Genomic DNA, 21,616 nt, shown 5'->3' on the forward strand with positions numbered 1-21,616 from the left:
GTACATATTTATTCAAGACTACGACTTTAACAACCCATTAAATCACGAAAAACATTTTTAACTTTACCCAAAATTCACCCAACATTATAAAATCTGAGTCTACTAGTGTTAAGTTTTTTTTTTCATGACAAATTCATCATTTTAAGAGACATTGGTTTTGAATGATCAAGCACAACAAGTGTATGATTGTGAATAAAATAAGAGAGAAATTGTGTGAGTAAAATGAAAAAACAATTATGATATTTATAGAAGATTTTAAGTGTTTAAAAGGTAAAAAAAATTAAAAAATAATAATAGTAATAAATAAAATGAACACTAGTTGTTCACAGCTTTTACTCAAAAAATGAGTTGGCTAAAACGACACTCAATTTTCTATTTAGAGATCCTATTTGATCTTTAAGATTTTTTTATTGGTTGAATTTGCATAGTTTTTTGAAAAAATAAATTATAAATAGTTTATTATAAATTGATTTTTAATAAAAGTATTTATAGAATATCTATTTAGCAATACCAAAAAAAAAAAAAAAAAAAAAAAAAAAAAAAAAAAAAAAAAGTAAGAAATGCGGATACCGGTTCGCCTCATAGATCGACGCCGTTGAAAAAATAGACAAACAGAGGATAATGTTGAATGAAAGAAAAGGTGCATCATGATCAAACAATTAATGATATTTCCTTGCCGACATTAAACGACAAAATAGAATTATTAAAATATTGATTTCAATCAGAAGTTGTAGCAGTCGTCGTCAAAATTTACTGGTCATGCTTCCTCCGTTAAACAAACGCGATTAGTTAGCACTCAACACATATGAGATATTTATAGATGATAGATATAAGGAGAGAAATCGACGGAAATTAGGTCTAGAAACTTCGCCTCGCCGGGAGAGAACACAATGGGGCGGAGGAAGCTCGAAATAAAGCGGATCGAAAATAAGAGTAGCAGGCTAGTGACGTTTTCGAAGCGGAGAACAGGTTTAATTGAGAAAGCACGACAGCTTTCCGGGCTCTGCGACGTCGATGTCGCCGTCATCGTATTCTCCGCCCGCGGCAAGCTATATGAATTCTTCAACGGCCGTACTGCTAACAGGTGACTTTCATCGTTTTGTATGTTACTTCGATTTTCTCTCTGAAAATCTGTTCGTATATATGTGTACTCGTTTTCCTGAGCATCACCTTTAGTTATATATAATACGAGATTTTAGGGCATAAACAAATGATTTTATATCTAACCATGCATATATAACATAACACGCAACCACAATATATGGTCGAAGGCTCCATTTTTAGGTTTCAATTTTTTCGTGTCTAATGTCTTCTTCTATTTAAGTTGTGCTTGCATCCTACTTGTTTCCATTTCTCTCATGATAATAACTAACGACACATTTTTGAATGTTTATAATTGTATTTTTGCTAAGCTATTTTGGTTCGTTGTTATAAATTAATTATTACATGATTCTTAACGTTTTTCCTCAGACTTGTTTTTGTCTTTGAATGAGAAAATAGAAATTTTGTGAAGACTGTTCTTACTTTAGGTTTTCAGCAAAACCAATTTCATGATATATACGAAGCAAAACCATTCTCATCATACAAATGGATATAACCTTTATATCTCAAAATCTTCCAAGATTTGTAACAAGCGTAAATATTAAATGCCTTCAGATTTTATATGGACCAATATCACTTAGACTTGTGTGGGCCTCTCTCCAATATAATATTTAGATTTTAATAATAAGGGATTATTCCTTATAGAAATACTTAAATTAGTAGGGGGGTGCAAAAAAAAAGTATATAATAATAACTCAATACTAGTTTTCTAGGGTTCTTAGGAGAAATCCCAGAAAATGGCCAACCATTGTGTTTTGTTTTAAAATCATTTTAATCTATCAAATTGGTATTGTAGCATCTCTTTCTTGAATACAAAAAGTGTCTTGTCCTATTAAGTAGGAAGAAGAGTAGAAATTATATATATATATATATATATATATATATATATATATATATATATATATATATATATATATATATATATATATAGAAGAGTATTTAATTTTTCTTATTTAAATTCAACATACATATATCATGCCCTAGCATAATATTATTCTAATAACCTAAAATAAAAACAGTTAATTAAGGAATTTTGCAAAGATAGCGTTTATCGGTTATATGAAGATCATAGTCAATTGATTTCTTCTCTGGCTCATATTACCATACTCGTATGTCGAATTAAATGCCAAATCAACAATAATGATTTGTGTATAATTGTTATGAAAGATCAAGTAACAATTGTTGAGTACAATGCTAACGAGCAAGAAGATGTAATTTTGCGAAAATCATAAACTTCAAAAGCTAAAATTGAGTTTCATGTTGATTATAATGAAGGAGGTTAAGAATATGTTCTTTATTTTTTATTTTCAATTAAAAAATATGGAGGGGTCTCCATCTAATTACTTAAGGCTTACGTAGTATTCAATTAAAAAATATGGAGGGGTTGCAATTTCTTTATTGTTGTTGTAGAAGACACATATGCATCACTCTCGAAAGGGAAAAATGATGAGAATTATCAAGAAGTTCTTATTCTTTAAATGTCAGTTTTGTACTTGTAACTCCTATCTTATTCTTTCAAGAATATAATGTCTCTTATGCTTTCAATGATGAGAATGCAAGCTCTACAGGTGTAATTTTTGTCTTATTCTTTCAATAATGTCTCTTATTCTCTTAATTAAGAATGTCTTTTATTCTTTCTAGAATTATATTAGCACCAAAAGAAATAATTCTCAGAAGATATACATTCTCAAATATGATTTCAATTTTATACTTCATTCTCATAGAACGATAAGAATGATAAGAAGATCGATTGGAATGATACTACATAATGATAAGAATGATAAGGAGATCAATTGGAATGATACCACAAAATGATAAGAATGAAAAGGAGATCAATTGGAATGTGATTTTCATTAATCTTAGAGAATGGTTTGTGCTATGTGAAATTACATCTATCATTCTCATGACAATGTCATTTTTCATTTTATGATTGACTAAAAACTCATAAGAATCGAAATTGATTAAAGATCATGTTAGAACAAAAACTAAAATTGATTCAAACAAGATAAGAAAATCGGTCAAATTTGTATCCCAAGGAAATCTCACATTCCATATAATAAACATAAAAAGTCCATACTAGCCATGAAAATCACACCCATTTTTAATTGGGATTCCCTTGGTCGTAAGGTTTACTAGATATATATCAAATATATATCATACTTGTGTTGGTATCAACTAAAACACTCAACTTTCAACCAATCTAGATACACATCTTATACATGTATCAGCTATATGCCTTCTCATGGTTAACATGAATTAAATGTATTATGATCCCCTTCCGGAACCCATCGACCAACTTTTAATGCCACCACAAGGGATCTTCACTACCCTTTGATTACTTTACAAAATGTTAAAGGTCCAACCTCTTGAAACATCACTTCATCTTTATGTTTGTCTCTTTCTTTTTGGACCCTTGAAGGTTACACGTTTCTTTAAACATGTAAACTTAGAGCATAATCCTTGCACTCTTCTATTTCCTCTCATACTTCAACAATTTTTGTTAAAATTTTCTCATATTTACAACTTGCTGTTTTCTAAAACAAAACATATATACTTTTCATTTACATACCATATTACATCAGTAGGCACTTATTTATTTCTAGGATGGGTCTAATAGTTGGCTAACCTACTACCAAAAAGGTCTAGTCAACTATTATTCCTCCTATCTTCATGAGAGTTTAAGTCTAAGAATCAACCTTCATATGCATACTTTATTTTTCTTTTCTGGAAACAACAAACGATTCAATGGAAGCATCATCACAATATTTGAATGGTAACCCCGAATTCAAGCTCTTTTACAGGGCAAACTCAGACCCCAAGAGGATTTCCAGGGAAAACTTTCTCTTAACCCACGACTTCCATATCAACTTGCAACACTCCAATATCAATACAAAGTATGCATAAAGAATTTTCATTTTCAAAACATCCGTCATACAAATTGGTGTACTTTAATACAAACAAAATGATAACCTTAATTATGGGTATCCCACATAGTTAATCATCACGGGTATATACTACGTACGTACCTTCATTTCCAGGTAGCCAACAAAGTTCATCATCACAATTACTACCCTTAATTCTCGGTAGCCCACATGTTTATCGTCTAAGTTTCAATCTACTATGTTATGCCAGCATTACACATCATATTACTTCAATACATATAGTTCACATGAGTTTTACACTCAACTATTTCCCTTCTACTACTCAGTGGCCACCATACATATATAATTAACATCAATAAACTTTGTCTCAACACCTACAAATGAAATAATATATGTATGCGTAGTCCATCCATTACTTTTACACATTCTCTCATATAGGAATACCCCTACTGACTGATGCTTATTTAATTAACATAGCAATCATTATTCCATGGTTTCTATCTACAAGCATTTTAACTACCAAAGCATTTAACACCATGTTGCATCATTCATAACCTTCTAATCTTAACCATTACAATTATATGTTACCAATCTAATTAATACAAAATATTTCTATAAACATTGCAATATAATTTATAGCTTATAATCCATCTGGCCGACATACTTTACCCATTATTTTATCTATTTTGGTAATACAATCGGAATATAGGATTAATCATAAATGCTTATAAGGACTATTAGGCCTTGATTTTGTTTTCCCAATGTGTTTCTTTTGTAGTTTAACTATTTGGTTGATCCTTGTACTTTCGTGAATTACTGCAAAAAAAACTTTTTGTGTAAATTTTTTGGAATGAAGTATGGTGTTAATTTGTAAAAGTTAAAAAAAAAAAAATCTTAAAAGAACCATGAAAAAACAAATATTTAAAATTCTTTAGAAAATAAAGTTTAAAAAAATGTAAAAAAAGTTGTCCAACTTAAACCACACATAACTTCATTGAATTTTTCCTATAATCTTATATTATAAACACTACTTGAAATATAATATAAAATATAATATAACAAAACTTATGTGCATTCTTTCATAATCGTTAGTAATGATACCCCTACGTATCGTTGCTGCGGAAAGTTTTTCATGTAAAAATTAGTGGGAAATAGGTGTTAGTATGTAAAAACGAAAAATGTTAAAAGAACTACGGAAAAGATAGATGTATACTTCATAAAAATAACAAAGGTGTAAAAACATGTAAACAAAAAGTTGTTTAGGTAAAAAAAAAACTTATTTTAAAGAACATAAAAACTAAAGTTATTGTTAGATTTTGGGTCTAGGAATATCACTATTAACTTATATAATTCAAGGATCGTGATTGCAACACTTTCCAAAATATGTGATTTCGACCTTATAATATAAGGTATCATGAAATCTAATTTGGGATAATCCAAGAATAACAATTTGAAATTTAGGTTACTTCCAAATTCAAAATACAGAAAAGTATCTTGCTGTTTTGCATTTTTGGTGAGATAGATAAATAAAAAGAATCAATTTCGGGTATCAAAGTTGTTAACCATTTTCTTGAACATTCATCTTCCTATTATACAAGAAAGAAGGTGATTAAAGGTAACTACACACCAAATTGGCACCAAAATTAGTTGTTGTAATGGTAGTTTTAGGACAAAACCGATTCTTACATCATCATAATGTCATTATCTATTTTTGGCTGGAAATATATGTTCAAACTCTTTCCTGCAATAGAAATCCGTTTAGGTTTCGGAGCGCTACACTAAGCCCTGTAGGGGCTCTTACCCTTGGACCCTGCTAGGGGCACTACCTCTAGACCCCACCAGGGACGTTCCCCCTGGACTCGCTATATACCAGAATCAACATTTAATACTTCGAGTATACGCCCGATATCCAGTGGCGGAGCCAGGGTCAACGTAAAGGGGTATCCCAAACCAATGGGTTCGGTTTCTCGGTTTTTCAGTTTTCCAAACTCAGTTTTGGGTTTAAACCCAAACCCATTCAAAGGTTTAACTTGTTGAGAATTGAAAATCTTGTGTTGCTTATATAACATATGTATAGGGGATATGTTTTATTTTATGGCCGATGTGGGACAATTTTAGAATTATAAAAAATAAGAATGAAGTTGAAGGGATATAGGATAGAAACTGATAAACAAAAAAGTAACATATGTCAAGCCCAAGATTCGAACTTCCAACCTCCGGAAAAACACCATGTCATCATAACCAACCGAACCAACTAGAGCTTTTGTTATTTTTTTTTTACAAAACACATTTATATTAAGGAATGCAAAATAAACAAAAAATTTCGGAAAAATTTATACTACTAAAATTTTTTTGAGGGGCATCCCGAGATACCCCGGGATCCAATGTAGATCCGCCATTGTCCGTATCTTCGATTTCGGATAGTAAACTGAACTTAAAATGATAGTAATTATAATTACACTAAAATATGCTGAAAACACTAAATAACCAACAGTTATTAAAAAAGTTGGGAAATTTTGTAAACGAATTCTTAGAAAATAACACCTCTTTAAAAAAATGTAACCGAAGTTGCAAAAATAGTTTCAAATTTTATTTTTAAATCTAAGCTTTTTTGAAAAAATAAATTTCAAGAAAAGTTTATGTTAAACTTGTAAAATTCACTAAAATTTCGGCCAAATTTCTAATAAGGAAAAGTTGTGGGGAATTTATAAAAGTGTTTTATACTAAATTTGTAAAACATATTAAAATATAGGCCAAAGTTGTAAATAATGAAAGTTAGAGGGGGAGGGAGGCATGGTCGCCTAAATAATAAAAAAGGAAGAGCAAAAAAGATTGACACCTTGCCCTCTCTTACAGCGGAGGGAGTTATTTCTTATCAGACTCATTCAACCCACTTATAAATCAGCTCGACATGAGTTTTTTCCCGTCTTTTTTTTTTTTTTTATTATTATTATTTTTTTTATATTTTTCAACCCACAACACATATAAATTTTATCTTTTTCAACCCACTTATCACATCATTATTTTTTGTTTAATGAAATTAGAAAATATAAAATAAAACAAAACATAACATATTTTTTAAATACACTTTTGCTAAAATATGCTTTATCATATTTTAAAAATGTTTATATTTTTTATAATATTTGCTTTATCATATATCATATACCATATAATTTAAAATAAAATATGTACAATTTATTAAAAAAAATAAGATAGAAAATAAATAAGTGTATTTTAATAAAATCTATAAACTACAGATCTAGAACAAAACATGAACTAATTCATATAACCTTTTGAAAGTTGTAACCCAAAACCTAACTTTCCTAAAGGAGCCACCTCATCATCTACAACTTATCATCGATAATTTGAAGTGTAACTATTTTAAAAAACCACCCCGTCATGTGTTATGTGTAGAGAAATAGTAGAGAGGGAAAGACAGAAGCATCAAGCATCAAGCAACCCGCTAGCTTTAAGATTTGCAGGTGTACCAACCCGCTCAGTCCCTAGCCCACTCCTCCTGTCTGCGCATGGAATCGGAAACTGTCGGTACCAACTCAACCCACTAGCACTTAGTCGAGAGCTTGCTCCTTCCACCTTTGCACGAAATTGGAAACCACCGGTACCTTCTTAACCCACTGCACAAACCATCGTTGACTCCCTCCTCCCTTATAGAAAAGGAATGTTGAAACCATTAAACTAAACATTATTTACATTCAGTTACCACTTTTAGATTGGAGGTCTCGAGTTTTAATCTAGACGTTAGTAATTTCTAACAACTTGATGATATTAACTCCTAACGAAATTGTTTTAAAACACTATCTAAATTAAATAATAATAAAATTATTATTATTATTATTTTATAATTGTTGGTAATAGATAAGGGAAAAAAATAATATTATAGGAGTAACTCATGGAAAAATAAGAAGCTTCCGTACAAAGTCCTAAACTTTTATATGTTTATACTCATTTAGTTTTTATTTTTATTTTTAGAAATGTTTCATCTATTTCAAAATTTGTTACTATTTTCTTAAATTTATAACTATTTATGTATATCTTGAGGAATAGATATTACTTACCACTCTTAGGAAGACTTATATTCATAACTAGGCAAATAGGTATATTTACACCACACACTACAAGGGGTTTAAGCGGCTCGTGTGGGGTAGGGGAAACACCATACCTAGTGGTATGCGGGTGTGAAGTGAACCCCTGCATGTGATTCCACCAGAAGTTTCTTCTTTCTTTTTGACCGCTGGAATTAATAAATTTATATTTATATTTTATATTTCTTCTTTTTCTCCCATGTAAATAAACAACATATCTTCCATTTTATACCAAAACCCAAACATCCAAAACCTCTATATTCTTTATATATGAAATTCAATATGTTATCTTCATCTTCCACTTTGTCGGATAAGTTGGTTTTGTGTGAATCGATGTTTAATGGGAACATTATGCAAACAATGCTCACTTATATACAAGAAAACGAAGTTGAAAGTTCACATTCAAAAACCAAAAAACTCATTTATAGAGAAATCGTGTAGCTAACACAATCATCTATTACAAGACTACTTTGTCGATAATGTCGTCTATGCTGCAAAATTTAGATGTCGGTTCAAGATGAGGAAATAATTATTCATACACATAGTTAATGATATGAATAATCAATTTCCATATTTTCAATTGAAATGGAATGCGAGAGTCAGGAAAAGTTTCTTTCAAATTCAAAAATATACATCGGCAATTCGTCATAGCATTGGGCATGGAAGTGACTCATAGGATGAGTATTTGTAGATGTCGGAGCGAACTACACATGAATATCTTTACAAGTTAGCTAAAGCTTTGATTATCCTCTATTATGACCGATATTTTCACAAACCTACAATTAACGACGTCAACCGATTGTATATGACACATGAAGAAAAACATGGATTCCATGGAATACTAATGTGCCCTGATGTGTGGTCATGTGAGCTGATAAGAAACAGTTGCCGGTAATTTTAGAAGCATTGGCGTCAAATGCATGATCTTTAGATATGGTATGAGATTTTGGTGCATCGGATGCCAACGTCATCAATGTTCTAGACTAATCATCGATATGTATTCAACGATGTCTACCTTGATAAATCGTATGATTTGTTGTTGCAAGTGAATGGAACACCATACAAGTGTGGGTACTACCTTACTTGTGGGATACATCCATGGTTAACTACATTTGTGAAAACATTCTCATGTTCAAACAGCGAAAAATGATTAAAGTCTAAGGCGGCCCAAGAATCAGCTAGGAAGGATGTCGAACGAACATTTGAAGTTCTTAAGAGACGTTGGCAGATACTCAAAGTCCCAGCATGATCATACGAGCATACAAGAATACATAGCTTGATGCATACATACACCATATTGCATAATGTTATTTTAGAAGATGAACGAAAAATGATTGGCCACTACAATGAAGATGAAAATTTACCAATAATCAAAGGAGTATGTATTGGTTAGCCGAAATAGATGGCGAGCAAAAGGGAACTACACGACCGCATTGGACATCAAAACCGTCATGCTGATTTGGTAGAACACATTTGCAATACTCATCTAACTCCCATCGACGAAAATTCGTACGGCGATTTGTTCGGCGATACAGATACCTAGGGTTGACAAATATGTATCACGTAAAACCAACCAACATGTTATCAACCAAAACAAAAAATATTGATAACCAATATGTTTGGTTGGTAGTACCATACCAATTGAGGAATTATCGTACAGTAATGGACAAAATTTTCAATACCACGGTAATACCAACCAACCAATTCAATATATATATATATATATATATATATATATATATATATATATATATATATATATATATGGTTTTAGTATGTTTGGTGTATATTATATTAGCATTCAACGTATTAGTAAAGTTTAAAGTTAAGTTTAAAGTTTTAAACTAATGATAATGTGTTTAATTTCCCTCCATTATTTTAAATTATAAACTCATAGTTGACAATAAAATCTTTTCAGATCGAATTTTAAATCACAACCATTACCAAACTCAAATTCACAAAAGCTCATTCACGTTTCAAAATGTTATGTAAATCGTTATTTATAAATTTCTCATACATCTTGGTATATACTATTAGCAACTTGTACCAACCGAACTTATTTGTAGCCAAACAAGTTGGTACCAATTATAGTTGGTACAGTAGTAATAACAAAAAAAATTATATCAACCATAATTGGTATGGTACATGGTTTAGGCAAAAAATAACCGGTATTGTACCAATTCCACCCCTACAAATAAATTGTCTGATTTGGACGAGGATTTAGATCGATATGACCTACAATGAGGCGTGGCGTACTATTTTAATATGCTTTAGTTTCGTTTGAATTTTAGTTAATGAAATAGTTTTCTTTTTATTAACTTTATATAATTATGACATTACATGTTTATACATTTTTATAGTAAAAGGTAATAATAGGTGATTATTTTCTATCAACGAAAGGATAAAAGAAAATTAATGTAACGGCAAAATAAAAATAAAGAGAAGCAATAGTCCATACCCTTTTCTTATATACGAATCATCATTAATAAAAGAAGATTTTTTTTTTCCAATATGTCAATCTTTCATAAGTTTTGATACCTGTTATTTTATGATATTTTTAAAATAAATATTATACACTTGTCAATTTTTGATTTGTTTCAATTTTTAAAATTAAAGTCATATACTTATATATGTAAAGTATTAAATATCATATATATAATATTAAAATGCAATAAATACATTTCTTCATTTCTTATTTTAAAGTTGTACATTAAAAAATATTTTTTGTTTACACTTTAATTTAATGTTTAATCTTTTTTTAAATCAACTCGTGTAATACACAGATCTCACACCTAGTGTACAAGAAAGGAAAATCATAAAATAAATAAATAAATAATACATATACAATAAAAAAAATAGCTAACTAATATCTTATTTTCTAACATGTGCCCTAAAGATACACATAAAAAGCATTAATTGAACTATTAATTATGATGAATTATTAAATGTGAAATTTATTAATTATAGAAAATATTCTTCATAGTTATGCATTTCACATTTAATCATAGAAAATTATTTTATTTTAACCATTTAATATATATTGAACGGTCAATATATTTTTATAATTTATATATTTAATTCCTTCTATTTTTACCATATATTAATTTACCCATTTAATTATAACTTAGTTTTAAATATTTTTGATTTCTTTACTAATGAATTATTCTTATTAAATATTAATTAACATTTTATTTATACAATATAATCTTTATGATAATAATATAATATTTTCAATGTTTGTTTTAACTATATCATAATAACTTTTCGTAACCGATATATTTGTATTTATATATTCATATTCAATAATTGTTTTTGTTTACAGAAAGACTAATTAAACGAGGAGATTTTATAAAATATTTTAGAAAATGAAAGCAAATTAGTTAAATTTATGAAAAAAAACTATTTAAATAAATTTAACCATTAGAATAGGTGTTTATATAGACGTCTAAGATTAATGAAATGGTTATGTGACATTTATTTTAAGTATAATCATTGGAGATGAGTACATATCCTATCCTACTTTTTATTTTATTATTATTTTAAAAGTCAGTACATGCGAACCTTCATGGTTACAGAGGCTAGATAGTATCAGGATTTAAACATAAATCAATAGGTTATCCACCATATCTTCCACATGTCTTACCAAATCACCACAACCCAATGGTTTTATTAGTTATATATAATAATTGTGAATTTATATCAAATATTTCTTTTAAACTATTTCATAAATTTGTATAAAGTTGTAAAACGATTTCATTATTTTACGCATGTGTTCAAGGGCAAACCTAGAAAAAAATATTGCACGGTTGCACAATTTTTTTTCCACATAACAAATGGTATGTCCAGGATTTCAATATGTTGGGGGCATAAAGCTATCAAATAATATTTTTAGGTCAGGATTTTAAACAAAGTTTTTAAGATCGGGTTATTTTCTTTAATAAACACTACCTCACCTAAAACTCAAATATAGAAGCTAATCTTAATAAACACCACAACACCTAAGAACTCCAAAAATAAATGGCACCAAAAAACTACAACACCTAATTAAGAACTCCAAACCAAACTTTTGCAGCTGATGAATCATCTGACATTACAAAAAAATAACAAGTACGAATATGATTGTAAATGAATCAATCATTAATAATTTATATATGTTCACCATGTTAGAATGTTGTTATGTGAACTGAGCTTTAAAAGTAAGTGGTCTCCATGACACAATGTTTTAAAAAAAAGCAAGTAAACAAAAATAAATTAAATTAATAAAGCAAATACAAAGTGAGAACAAGAAATACAAAAGAAGATACAAAGGAGCTAACAAAAAAGACTAAGGATAAAAACGAAGCAACCAAATCTAAACAAAACAATGAAGAGGCACTCTAACAGAAGAGGAACACCACCATCAAGGGCAAAATCGACCACACCAACAAACGAGTAGACCAAATGTGAACAACACTAGGAACTGACAGGGGTAAAATTGTCCACTCCAAAATCCCAGTACCAGAAAATCTACACACCAGCAACCAACAAGAAGCAGGGGTAAAATCGTCCAAACCAAGCATATTACATATATATAAACAAAATTGTATCATGCCTTGTACAAGATATCCACATGTTCACTTTTGCTTGTGAATATTAATATTAACTAAACACCTACTTTTTAGGACCTCCAAATTATATGCTAATTATGAGTTGTTTTGTTACCTTCTAAAGTTCTAATCAATGTATCTAACCTATAATATATATATATATATATATATATATATATATATATATATATATATATATATATATATATATATATATATATATATATATATATATATATATGTTCCAGTGTGGAGCATATACTTGCTAGGTATGAAGCAGAAAACAGAAGCACAAAAGGAGATAGCCAAGATTCAGTAAGCCTCCCTCATACATACAACTTCTTAATGAGCTTAATTCATTGTTTTCACAATAGTTGCTATAAATATGAGTTAGTGACTTAATGAGATGTGCATTACATACAGGAACTTCCATTGAAGTGCAAAAAGTTCAGAACATGTAAACAGCTTCTACAAATGGTGGACAGGTACAACACACACACACACACAATGGTAAGTTAGAAGATAATGATTTTAATGATACCCAACTCTTTGAACAGGCTTGTTGAAGAGAATAATAATGATGATAATCACAAGGAGCTCTCTGTGGTTGAGATGACAAATTTAGAAGAAGAACTTAATGCTGCTCTTATGCAAACAAGATCAAGAAAGGTGATTCCTTTCATTTGCAGCTACTTGTTCAATTTACATGTTTTGCATTTAGTCACTGATTAGTAGTATCTTATTATGATATTGATATAATATATTGACAGTGATTATGGTTGATGATTGATGCAGACACAGTTGATGATGGAGCACGTATCAACCCTCCAACAACAGGTATATAAAGATGCAACAATTTGAACTACATATCTAAAAGACATCAATTTTATTTTCTGCTGATTGAAAATTGAAGTACCTTAAGACAACCTTATTGCACCTTGATGCCACATTCCTTTGGTTGCTTGCTGCATATGACCAAATAGATAAAGAAAACAATCATGCATCCTTTTATAGAGGCACTTACTCATATAATACCACTTGATTGTCCCAATCGTGAAAGTTTTATTCAGTGGATTGGTAGTGAAGTCCAACCAGAGTCTTTATTGTTTGTATATATGTAGAGGCTAATTCATCTGGTTAAATGCAAGGTCGTTAAGATCATACACATACATGATACACCCTTTCCCCTTCTTCTTCTGTTTGTGTATATTTAATATCAATCATACCAAGTAGGAACCTGCATAAACACAACATCAGTCTAACAATCTACATTTATCATTGTGATTGTGAGCAGGAGAAGGATTTAATCAACGAAAAGGAAGAAATCGTACAACAGGTAAACCTTATTGAAACAAGTTTCATTTGTTTAAAATTTTGAAATACCCTTTTTTTTTTACCATTGAAAGGGAGAAATTAGTCAATTATTTGGTTCCCATGATGCCCAAAAAGTGTATGATCATTTAGATTCTTTTAACAAAAGAAAAACGAGCATAACTTATCAGATCTTCCTTACCTTTATAATCAAATAATTTCCAAGCTTCTTTTTCAAGTATTCTATTTAAAGTTGATGTCTTCTTGCTTTTTGTGTTGCGATTTGTATTGTTGTAAATATGGTTATATGAATTAAATTGAAAGTTAAAGTATAATGAAATTGCAAAAATTAAAGTGGATCTTTGGCTTACAGAATGCATCAGCGGAGAATGTGTTTGGGACTGGGGGTGGAGGTCTGAACAACGACCTTTCAGTTAACCAGATGGATTCTCCGCAACATCTGACTCTCCCTCTTTTTATTACGTAATCACTGGCCTCATCAATTTCAGTTTCAATTTCATCCCTGCAATTGCAAATCAGATTCAGATGTTTATAATGGGCAATAATAATCCGATGAAATATGTTGGATTGTGTTTGAGTGTGACTACTATTGAGTGTGACTAATAGATACGTACGTATCTCTGTAAACCGTAATCGAGTGCAGTAGTAGGTTTTTTTTAGGTTATACAGTTTGGGTTTTAAAGATTTTTCTGTGATTTAATAGTTATATAGTATAATATATTTAATTACCAAATCATAACATGGGTCAATAGCGTTTTGAATATGTTGATTATTTTGATATAATACATAATAAATTTAAATTAAATTAGTTATAATAGCTAGTAGGTTTTTTAATTACCAAATCATAACATGGGTCGAAAGCGTCTTGAATTTGATTATTTTGATTTAATTTTAACATACATAATAAATTGAAATTAAAATAATTATAATAGCTAGTATTTAAAAAAATCCCAATAAATATTCATAAAAATGAAAAATGACCTAAATAGCCATAATTTTCCTAGATAATCATCTGCGAATTTTTGTGAGCTAAATTTTTTTTGTAGATCTTTGCAAAGAAAAAAGTGCAAGAATGATCCCTGTGGTTATATCGAAATTGCTACTTTGGATCAAACAGGTTTCGACTAGCACTTATGGTTCAAATATTATCATTTTCTTACCACTTTGGTCCAATTTACTTTAAACTTTTTAATAATGACCATTTCGCCCTTTGTTTTTACTTTTTCAGTTTTTTATTTATTCAAATATTTTTATAATTAAAAGATAAATAAAAAATATATATATCTCTCTCACTCACTCTCTCTCTCTCTCTCTCTCTCTCTCTCTCTCTCTCTCTCTCTCTCCATTAGAACCTGAAGCTCTCTACATCTACTTCGAGCATCTAAATCACCACCCACCATGAACATTCACAAATCAGTTTTCAAAACTAGATGCAAAAATCAGATGTTAAAGCAAGCCCTAGCGGACACGATGCATCACCACCAAGAAACCCTAACCACCATGAACATCTCATGTCTGTTAAAAAATCATATTTTCCATCCTCTATTTCGTTAAACCAATAAATCCAGTTTCAATGCTCATTTACAATCCTTGACCAAGTCTACACAAACACAGTTAATTAAACCAAGAATCATATATATATATATATATATATATATATATATATATATATATATATATATATATATATATATATATATATATGATTTAAATCTTTTTATGCTTTAATTTTTTTCCTGCAACAGATCTGAAAATTCCAATTGCGGTCAAACACCACACGTTGGTTTCTTCGTTTTGTTAGCATCACAATTTCTAGATCTCTGATTTTTTTTTTTTCCAAAATCAAAATGTTCTCATCTTCTTCTCTTTTTCTGTTTAATGGAATCTCGATCGACATCAAAAATATTTTGCAAACCAAAAATTTTCTATTGTTGTGATCTGAGTTTGAACATTCGTGAGACTTATATGATCAATGTTCAATGCAAAAAAAACATGCAATAGAAAATCGAAATTGATACATTACAATCGAAATTCCATGAACAGAATAAAGAGAATCGATTGAAGATTTAAAGAGTTGAACATCCGTGACACTTGACGTCAGCTTGAACACACATATCACTTTCTAAAAACAAAAACCACACACACATACAAATCAATTTCATATTCTTATTTTGGGGGGTTTTTTTTGGTTCAAAAAACAAAATTCGAAAACAAAACTAAAAACTCTGTTGATCAAACTCTATAAAAAACGAAATCAGAACCAAAACCCAAATACATTCAGAAATTGAGACCTAAGTTTATCTTCTTAAACTAACCAGGATGCATTGGTGAAATCAAAACCCAAATACAATGGTCATTGTCATGATTATTCCAATCGACGTCATCCCCTGCTTACTCCTTCCTCCTGCCACTGTAAACCACCCCAAATAAGGAAGTTTTAAAGATCGAGTGGTAGAGGCTAAAAAAGGGAAGGAATAAGTAGACTAAAGATTAGGATGAGGAAAGGGATGAGCAGGAAATGGAAAAAATTGACGGTGGCACCTCCTGGATTTTTTTGGGGGAAGAAAAAGATGAGGATGAGTTTCTTTAGAGAGAGAGAGAGAGAGAGAGAGAGAGAGAGAGAGAGAGAGAGATTTTCTTTTAATTATAAAAGTATTTGAATAAATAAAAAAAAAACTGAAAAAGTAAAAACAAAGGGCAAAATGGTCATTATTAAAATATTTAAAGTAAATTGGACTAAAGTGGCAAAAAAATGAAAACCTTTGGACCATAAGTACTACTTCAAACCTGTTTGGCCCAAAGTGACAATTTCGATATAACTACATGGACCATTCTTGCAATTTTATCTTTTGCAAATTACACTTACAAAAATCTAAATGATATTTGGTTTGCATAATGTTTTTTTATCGAGTTGAAATTGAAATTGAAGAAAAAAATCTATAATGAATTTGAATCTAATTATATATATCATGTTTGGTTGACATGAAATATAATTAGAATTTCAAGATTATGTTTGATTTGTAACATATGAAATTAGAACTCATGTAAAGTGACAATATTACTTTTTATTTTTGTAATTTTATTTTGTTTTCTAACTTATATGTGTTGGAAAATAACTCGTTAATAATCTCATCGGATTATTTTATAATGTTTTATGTGTTAGGTACATTTATATTGTGTACCATAATATCTTACATATTTATTATATGTAGTATGATGGATATGACATTTTTCTATCAGTTGACGGACCAAATCTATGTGGTTCTAAACTTTTTCTATGTTATAACTCATAGATTAAACAAATGTGTATATATATATATATATATATATATATATATATATATATATATATATATATATATATATATATATATATATATAAAGGGTCGTTCCATTGTATTTTTATGCTCATGGCAAGGTAATAAAATAATGTCCTTATATATATATATATATATATATATATATATATATATATATATATATATATAAAACTCATCTCTACAAATCTTATAATCAAATAGAACTCATATAACTACAAACAAAAACATATGTAAATCACAAAACATATAACTACACACAAAAACATATGTAAATCACAAAACAACATGTTCAACAACATATAAATTGATTTTCAAACAAAATTTTCTTCTTCAAGGGTGTTAACAATGTCTTTTGTTACAACAATATGAGTTTTTTTAGTATGAGGAAAAATAAGATACATACTACTACAAATATTGAAGTAGAAAAGTGCAATAAGAATTTTTCTAATCTGCCCTTGCTATTTTAAAACCAAAAAAAGACCAAATATTATGTTTTTTCCACTTTCACTATGAAAAATGATCTGGAAAATAAATCAAGGAATCATAAATAGATATTCATTTAAAAAAAAAAATTGTCTTGTAGCAACAAATAACAATGGAAAAATTACATACCTGCCCCTAGCTGCTTCCTTGAGGTATTCAAAATAATCAAAAGCTCGGAACTCAACAATAAAATATACATCCTGAATCACATAAACAGACCATCAAAATCCAGAAAAGAACTCTAGAAATTCATACATAAAACCACAAAAATTATACCAAAGCAAACCAGAAAAATCATACCTAAAGCAACTCCTGATTTCAAACTTAAATGAGAGAAATAGGAACTGTGAACTCCTTATTTTGAACTAAAAAATGGAGCACTGAACTCTTATACACCTAATCTGGAAGCAAACCACAAGAAATCAAAAATTGGACTTCTTGAAGCAAACTACTATAATCAAACAGGTAAATATGAAATCAAAGATGCACATTTCGAAAACTAACTGATACATTTAGAATAGATTGGGAATCATAAATAGAAAAATAGAACAAATAATTACATTTTTAACTGATAGCTTTGAACCGACGAACTCCATGTCTCCAACTTGAACAATTAAGCTCCATTCAAATCAAAATAGTGATAAAAAGAATAGGAGAATTATAAGTCGGAATCAGAAATACAATAATGACAATCTTAGTTTGGACCGGGAACCCCAACTCATACAAATACGAAAATTGTGAATAAGAATTTGGAGAAAAATAAATAAAAAAGTAGAAATTAGAACCAATCGACTTAGAGATGCATTCGACTCCTCGATCTTCTACAAACTTCAATTTTCTAGGCATTGTCGATTACATCTCCAATGTCGCTTCAAGCGCAAGCGCCTTGCCTCTATAGGCTTGTATCGTCTCGTCTATGGTTAGAGAACAAAAATCATGAGCTTAATCTTTTGGGTCAAACTAATATATACACAATTACTTACGGACTAATGATTCCCCTTAAAAAATGATGTCGTGGGCCACAGCCCATCTCGCCTAGGGCCGGGCATATATATATATATATATATATATATATATATATATATATATATATATATATATATATATATATATATATATATATATATATATATATATAGCTGCAGGTTCATTTGAGACCATTCTAATTTTGTGAGACCGTGAGACAATCTAAAAATAATTTTAAAATGCAAAATAAGTGGAAAAATCCAAAAATTCATTTTTTAATTATTATTTTCGGAACTTGAATTAACTAAAAATAAATAAATAAAAATAAATAAATCCCGTTTTTTTTTTTGAAAAATACGTGAAATATTCTAATAGAATATTACATTGTACATATTCTAAAAAATAATTTTAAAATGCAAAATAAATGGAAAAATCCAAAACAAAAATTTTAAATATTATTTTCGGAACTTGAATTAATTAAAAAAATAAAAAAAAATAAAAAAAATGTATCTCACGGTCTCACAAAATTAGGCAGTCTCACATGAACCCCTCCTTATATATATATATATATATATATATATATATATATATATATATATATATATATATATATATATATATATATATATATATATATATATATATATATATATCAAAGGAGGGGCGTATGTTTTGAGACTTCATTGGGTTCTTTCTTTCACATTCCAAAATTCCAATCTAAAACCATTAGCAGGTGTGTGTAATTTTCAAGGTTCTAAATAACGTAAGGCGTGATTTAGCGGCAATATCAAGCCTCAAGTTTTTCCAAACCTTGGCGAGTCATGACGTTTGTAAAGCGTGACTTAAGGCGGCATTTTTTTTATATAATTAATATTTTTATATGTATTTTCAACTATTATTCATTTTTATACACATATATGAGTTAAGGCGGCGTTTTGGCAAAACTTGGCGGCAAGTGCAAGCCTTAGAGTCGTGGCGCGCCATTGCGAGCTTTTTAGAACCTTGGTAATTTTAGCCATCGAAATTGATCCATAAACCACCGTCACGGAATGTGAAAGAATCACAATATGGGATTGTTATCTTCAGATACCATTTACTCAAAGTAAGTATTTCTCATTGATTTAGGGTTACTCATATAAATTGATCTTGGATTATTGATTTAGGGTTACTCATGTTTATATATAAATTGATATTGTATTATGCCTTTAAACAACAATATGTAAATATATATTATATAAACTATAAAAACAATAAATTTTCATTTTACTGATTAAACATTCATGTAAATATATTACGAAAATTATGTTCATAAACATCATAACTTAATAAAGTCGTTCTACTTAACATCCCAACAATTTTGACAACATTTGTCATAACAATTTTTCCAGCATAACGATAAGCAAGGAACAATTTTTCCAGCATAACGATACATTATAAACCGATAAGCAAAATGTCAATTTATTCGTTGCTCCCATAGAGGCAAATATAAACTCGACTAAATTATCTCTAAATATGATCCCTCGACCCGATCACAATTGTTGTCACATTGATCTACTTCTATTCCTTGTCTTATGAAATTATGTAGGACATAACATGTCATTATGATCTCATTTTTTGTTTCAATTGGATAACACAAATTGTCCTTTTAATGTTACAAACAAAATTTTTTTTGTTAACCAACCACCGTTAGGAAATAGTAGGGATAGATAAATGTAATAGTTTAGTATTGTAATGTTTGATTTTATGAATAAATATAATCAAATATGATGTTACATTTAGGAGTAATTTAACGTTTAGACTCAAAAATAAGCGTCCAAAAGTTGGTATAGTCTTTTTAAAACGGTTGTTATTCGAAAAGTACTCGTCGACGTGATTCCAATGATATAAAATTGGTAAAAAATATGATTCTGATTGGAGGAATTATGATTTTTATAAAAAAAATAAAATTAACAGCGTAAAAATTATTACGACATCAAAATGGTACGTAGAGATTGGTTAAGTTTACAATAAAGTTATAAAAATGAGGATCGTAGTGCTCCTCGAGATAAGAACTTTAGGAAAAAGAATACCGAAAACGGGATCTGTATGAGAGAGATATGATTTTTTTTAAAATCATTTATTTTTACCCATGGTAGGCAAAAAGATGAATGTCAAAACAAGCTAAAGCAACCTAAAGGGAAGTTATGGTACTAGTTGAAATCATCACATAGATATAAAAAGGGTAAAGATTGGAGTTTGTATGCATAAGATATAGATTTTTCAAAATCCTTTGGGGCGCGCAAGGTGTGCTCTATTACGCGGTGTGCACCTGGCACCGGATTTGATTGGATTGCGGGTGATGTGGCCCATAGAGAGAGTGATACGTGGTGACTCTCGGATGGAGCCACGATGATCACACGCATTGCGCACAAATATTTGCATCGTGCATGTTCCAAAAACTCAGCTATAAATTGCAGGGTCTGCAGCCCCATTCTGCACACCCTCAAATTCAACTCTCTATTTCTCTCTCTCTCTCTCTCTCTCTCTATCTATCTCTGTCTCTCTCTCTCTCTCTCTCTCTCTCCCCTCTTATTGAGTTGATGTAACCCCCGAGGTGCCCCGGAGTCCCGAGCCCAAATCAACCTTATATCAACGGTATCACACATAGAGGGTGAGTTTCACGGCCCCACTTTTACGATTTTATAAGATTTTACCCAAGGGTGGGGGTGGAGGGAATACATGTTTATCAAAATATATTTTGTAAATATATTAGTATTTTATATATGTAAACATGAAACGATCAGATAATATGTTAGTAGAAACTCTGCCTAGTGTCAAGAAATTATATTATGCCTAATCGTTAT

At 29.6% G+C, this 21,616-nt stretch overlaps 1 protein-coding gene and 1 long non-coding RNA gene across 2 annotated transcripts; one reads left to right on the forward strand and one right to left on the reverse strand.

Moving 5' to 3' along the window:
* The first annotated feature begins 736 nt into the window (after window positions 1-736).
* LOC145041292 (agamous-like MADS-box protein AGL70) lies at window positions 737-14,688 on the forward strand. The gene is made up of 7 exons (XM_078989303.1): window positions 737-1,084; window positions 12,921-12,987; window positions 13,096-13,157; window positions 13,230-13,341; window positions 13,468-13,509; window positions 13,967-14,008; window positions 14,357-14,688. Exons 1-7 carry the CDS (start codon window positions 891-893, stop codon window positions 14,468-14,470), a joined length of 633 nt encoding a protein of 210 aa, XP_078845429.1. The 5' UTR covers window positions 737-890; the 3' UTR covers window positions 14,471-14,688.
* LOC145041294 (uncharacterized) lies at window positions 12,324-14,467 on the reverse strand. Its single transcript, XR_013680020.1, has 3 exons — window positions 14,355-14,467; window positions 13,589-13,909; window positions 12,324-12,592 (listed from the first exon to the last, which is right to left on the reverse strand). It is a non-coding gene; the product is annotated as an uncharacterized LOC145041294 (long non-coding RNA).
* Window positions 14,689-21,616: the final 6,928 nt, after the last annotated feature.

The sequence above is a fragment of the Lactuca saligna genome, chromosome 4 (genome assembly GCF_052625555.1).
Source record: "Lactuca saligna cultivar CGN05327 chromosome 4, ASM5262555v1, whole genome shotgun sequence".
NCBI classification, from domain to species: domain Eukaryota; kingdom Viridiplantae; phylum Streptophyta; class Magnoliopsida; order Asterales; family Asteraceae; genus Lactuca; species Lactuca saligna.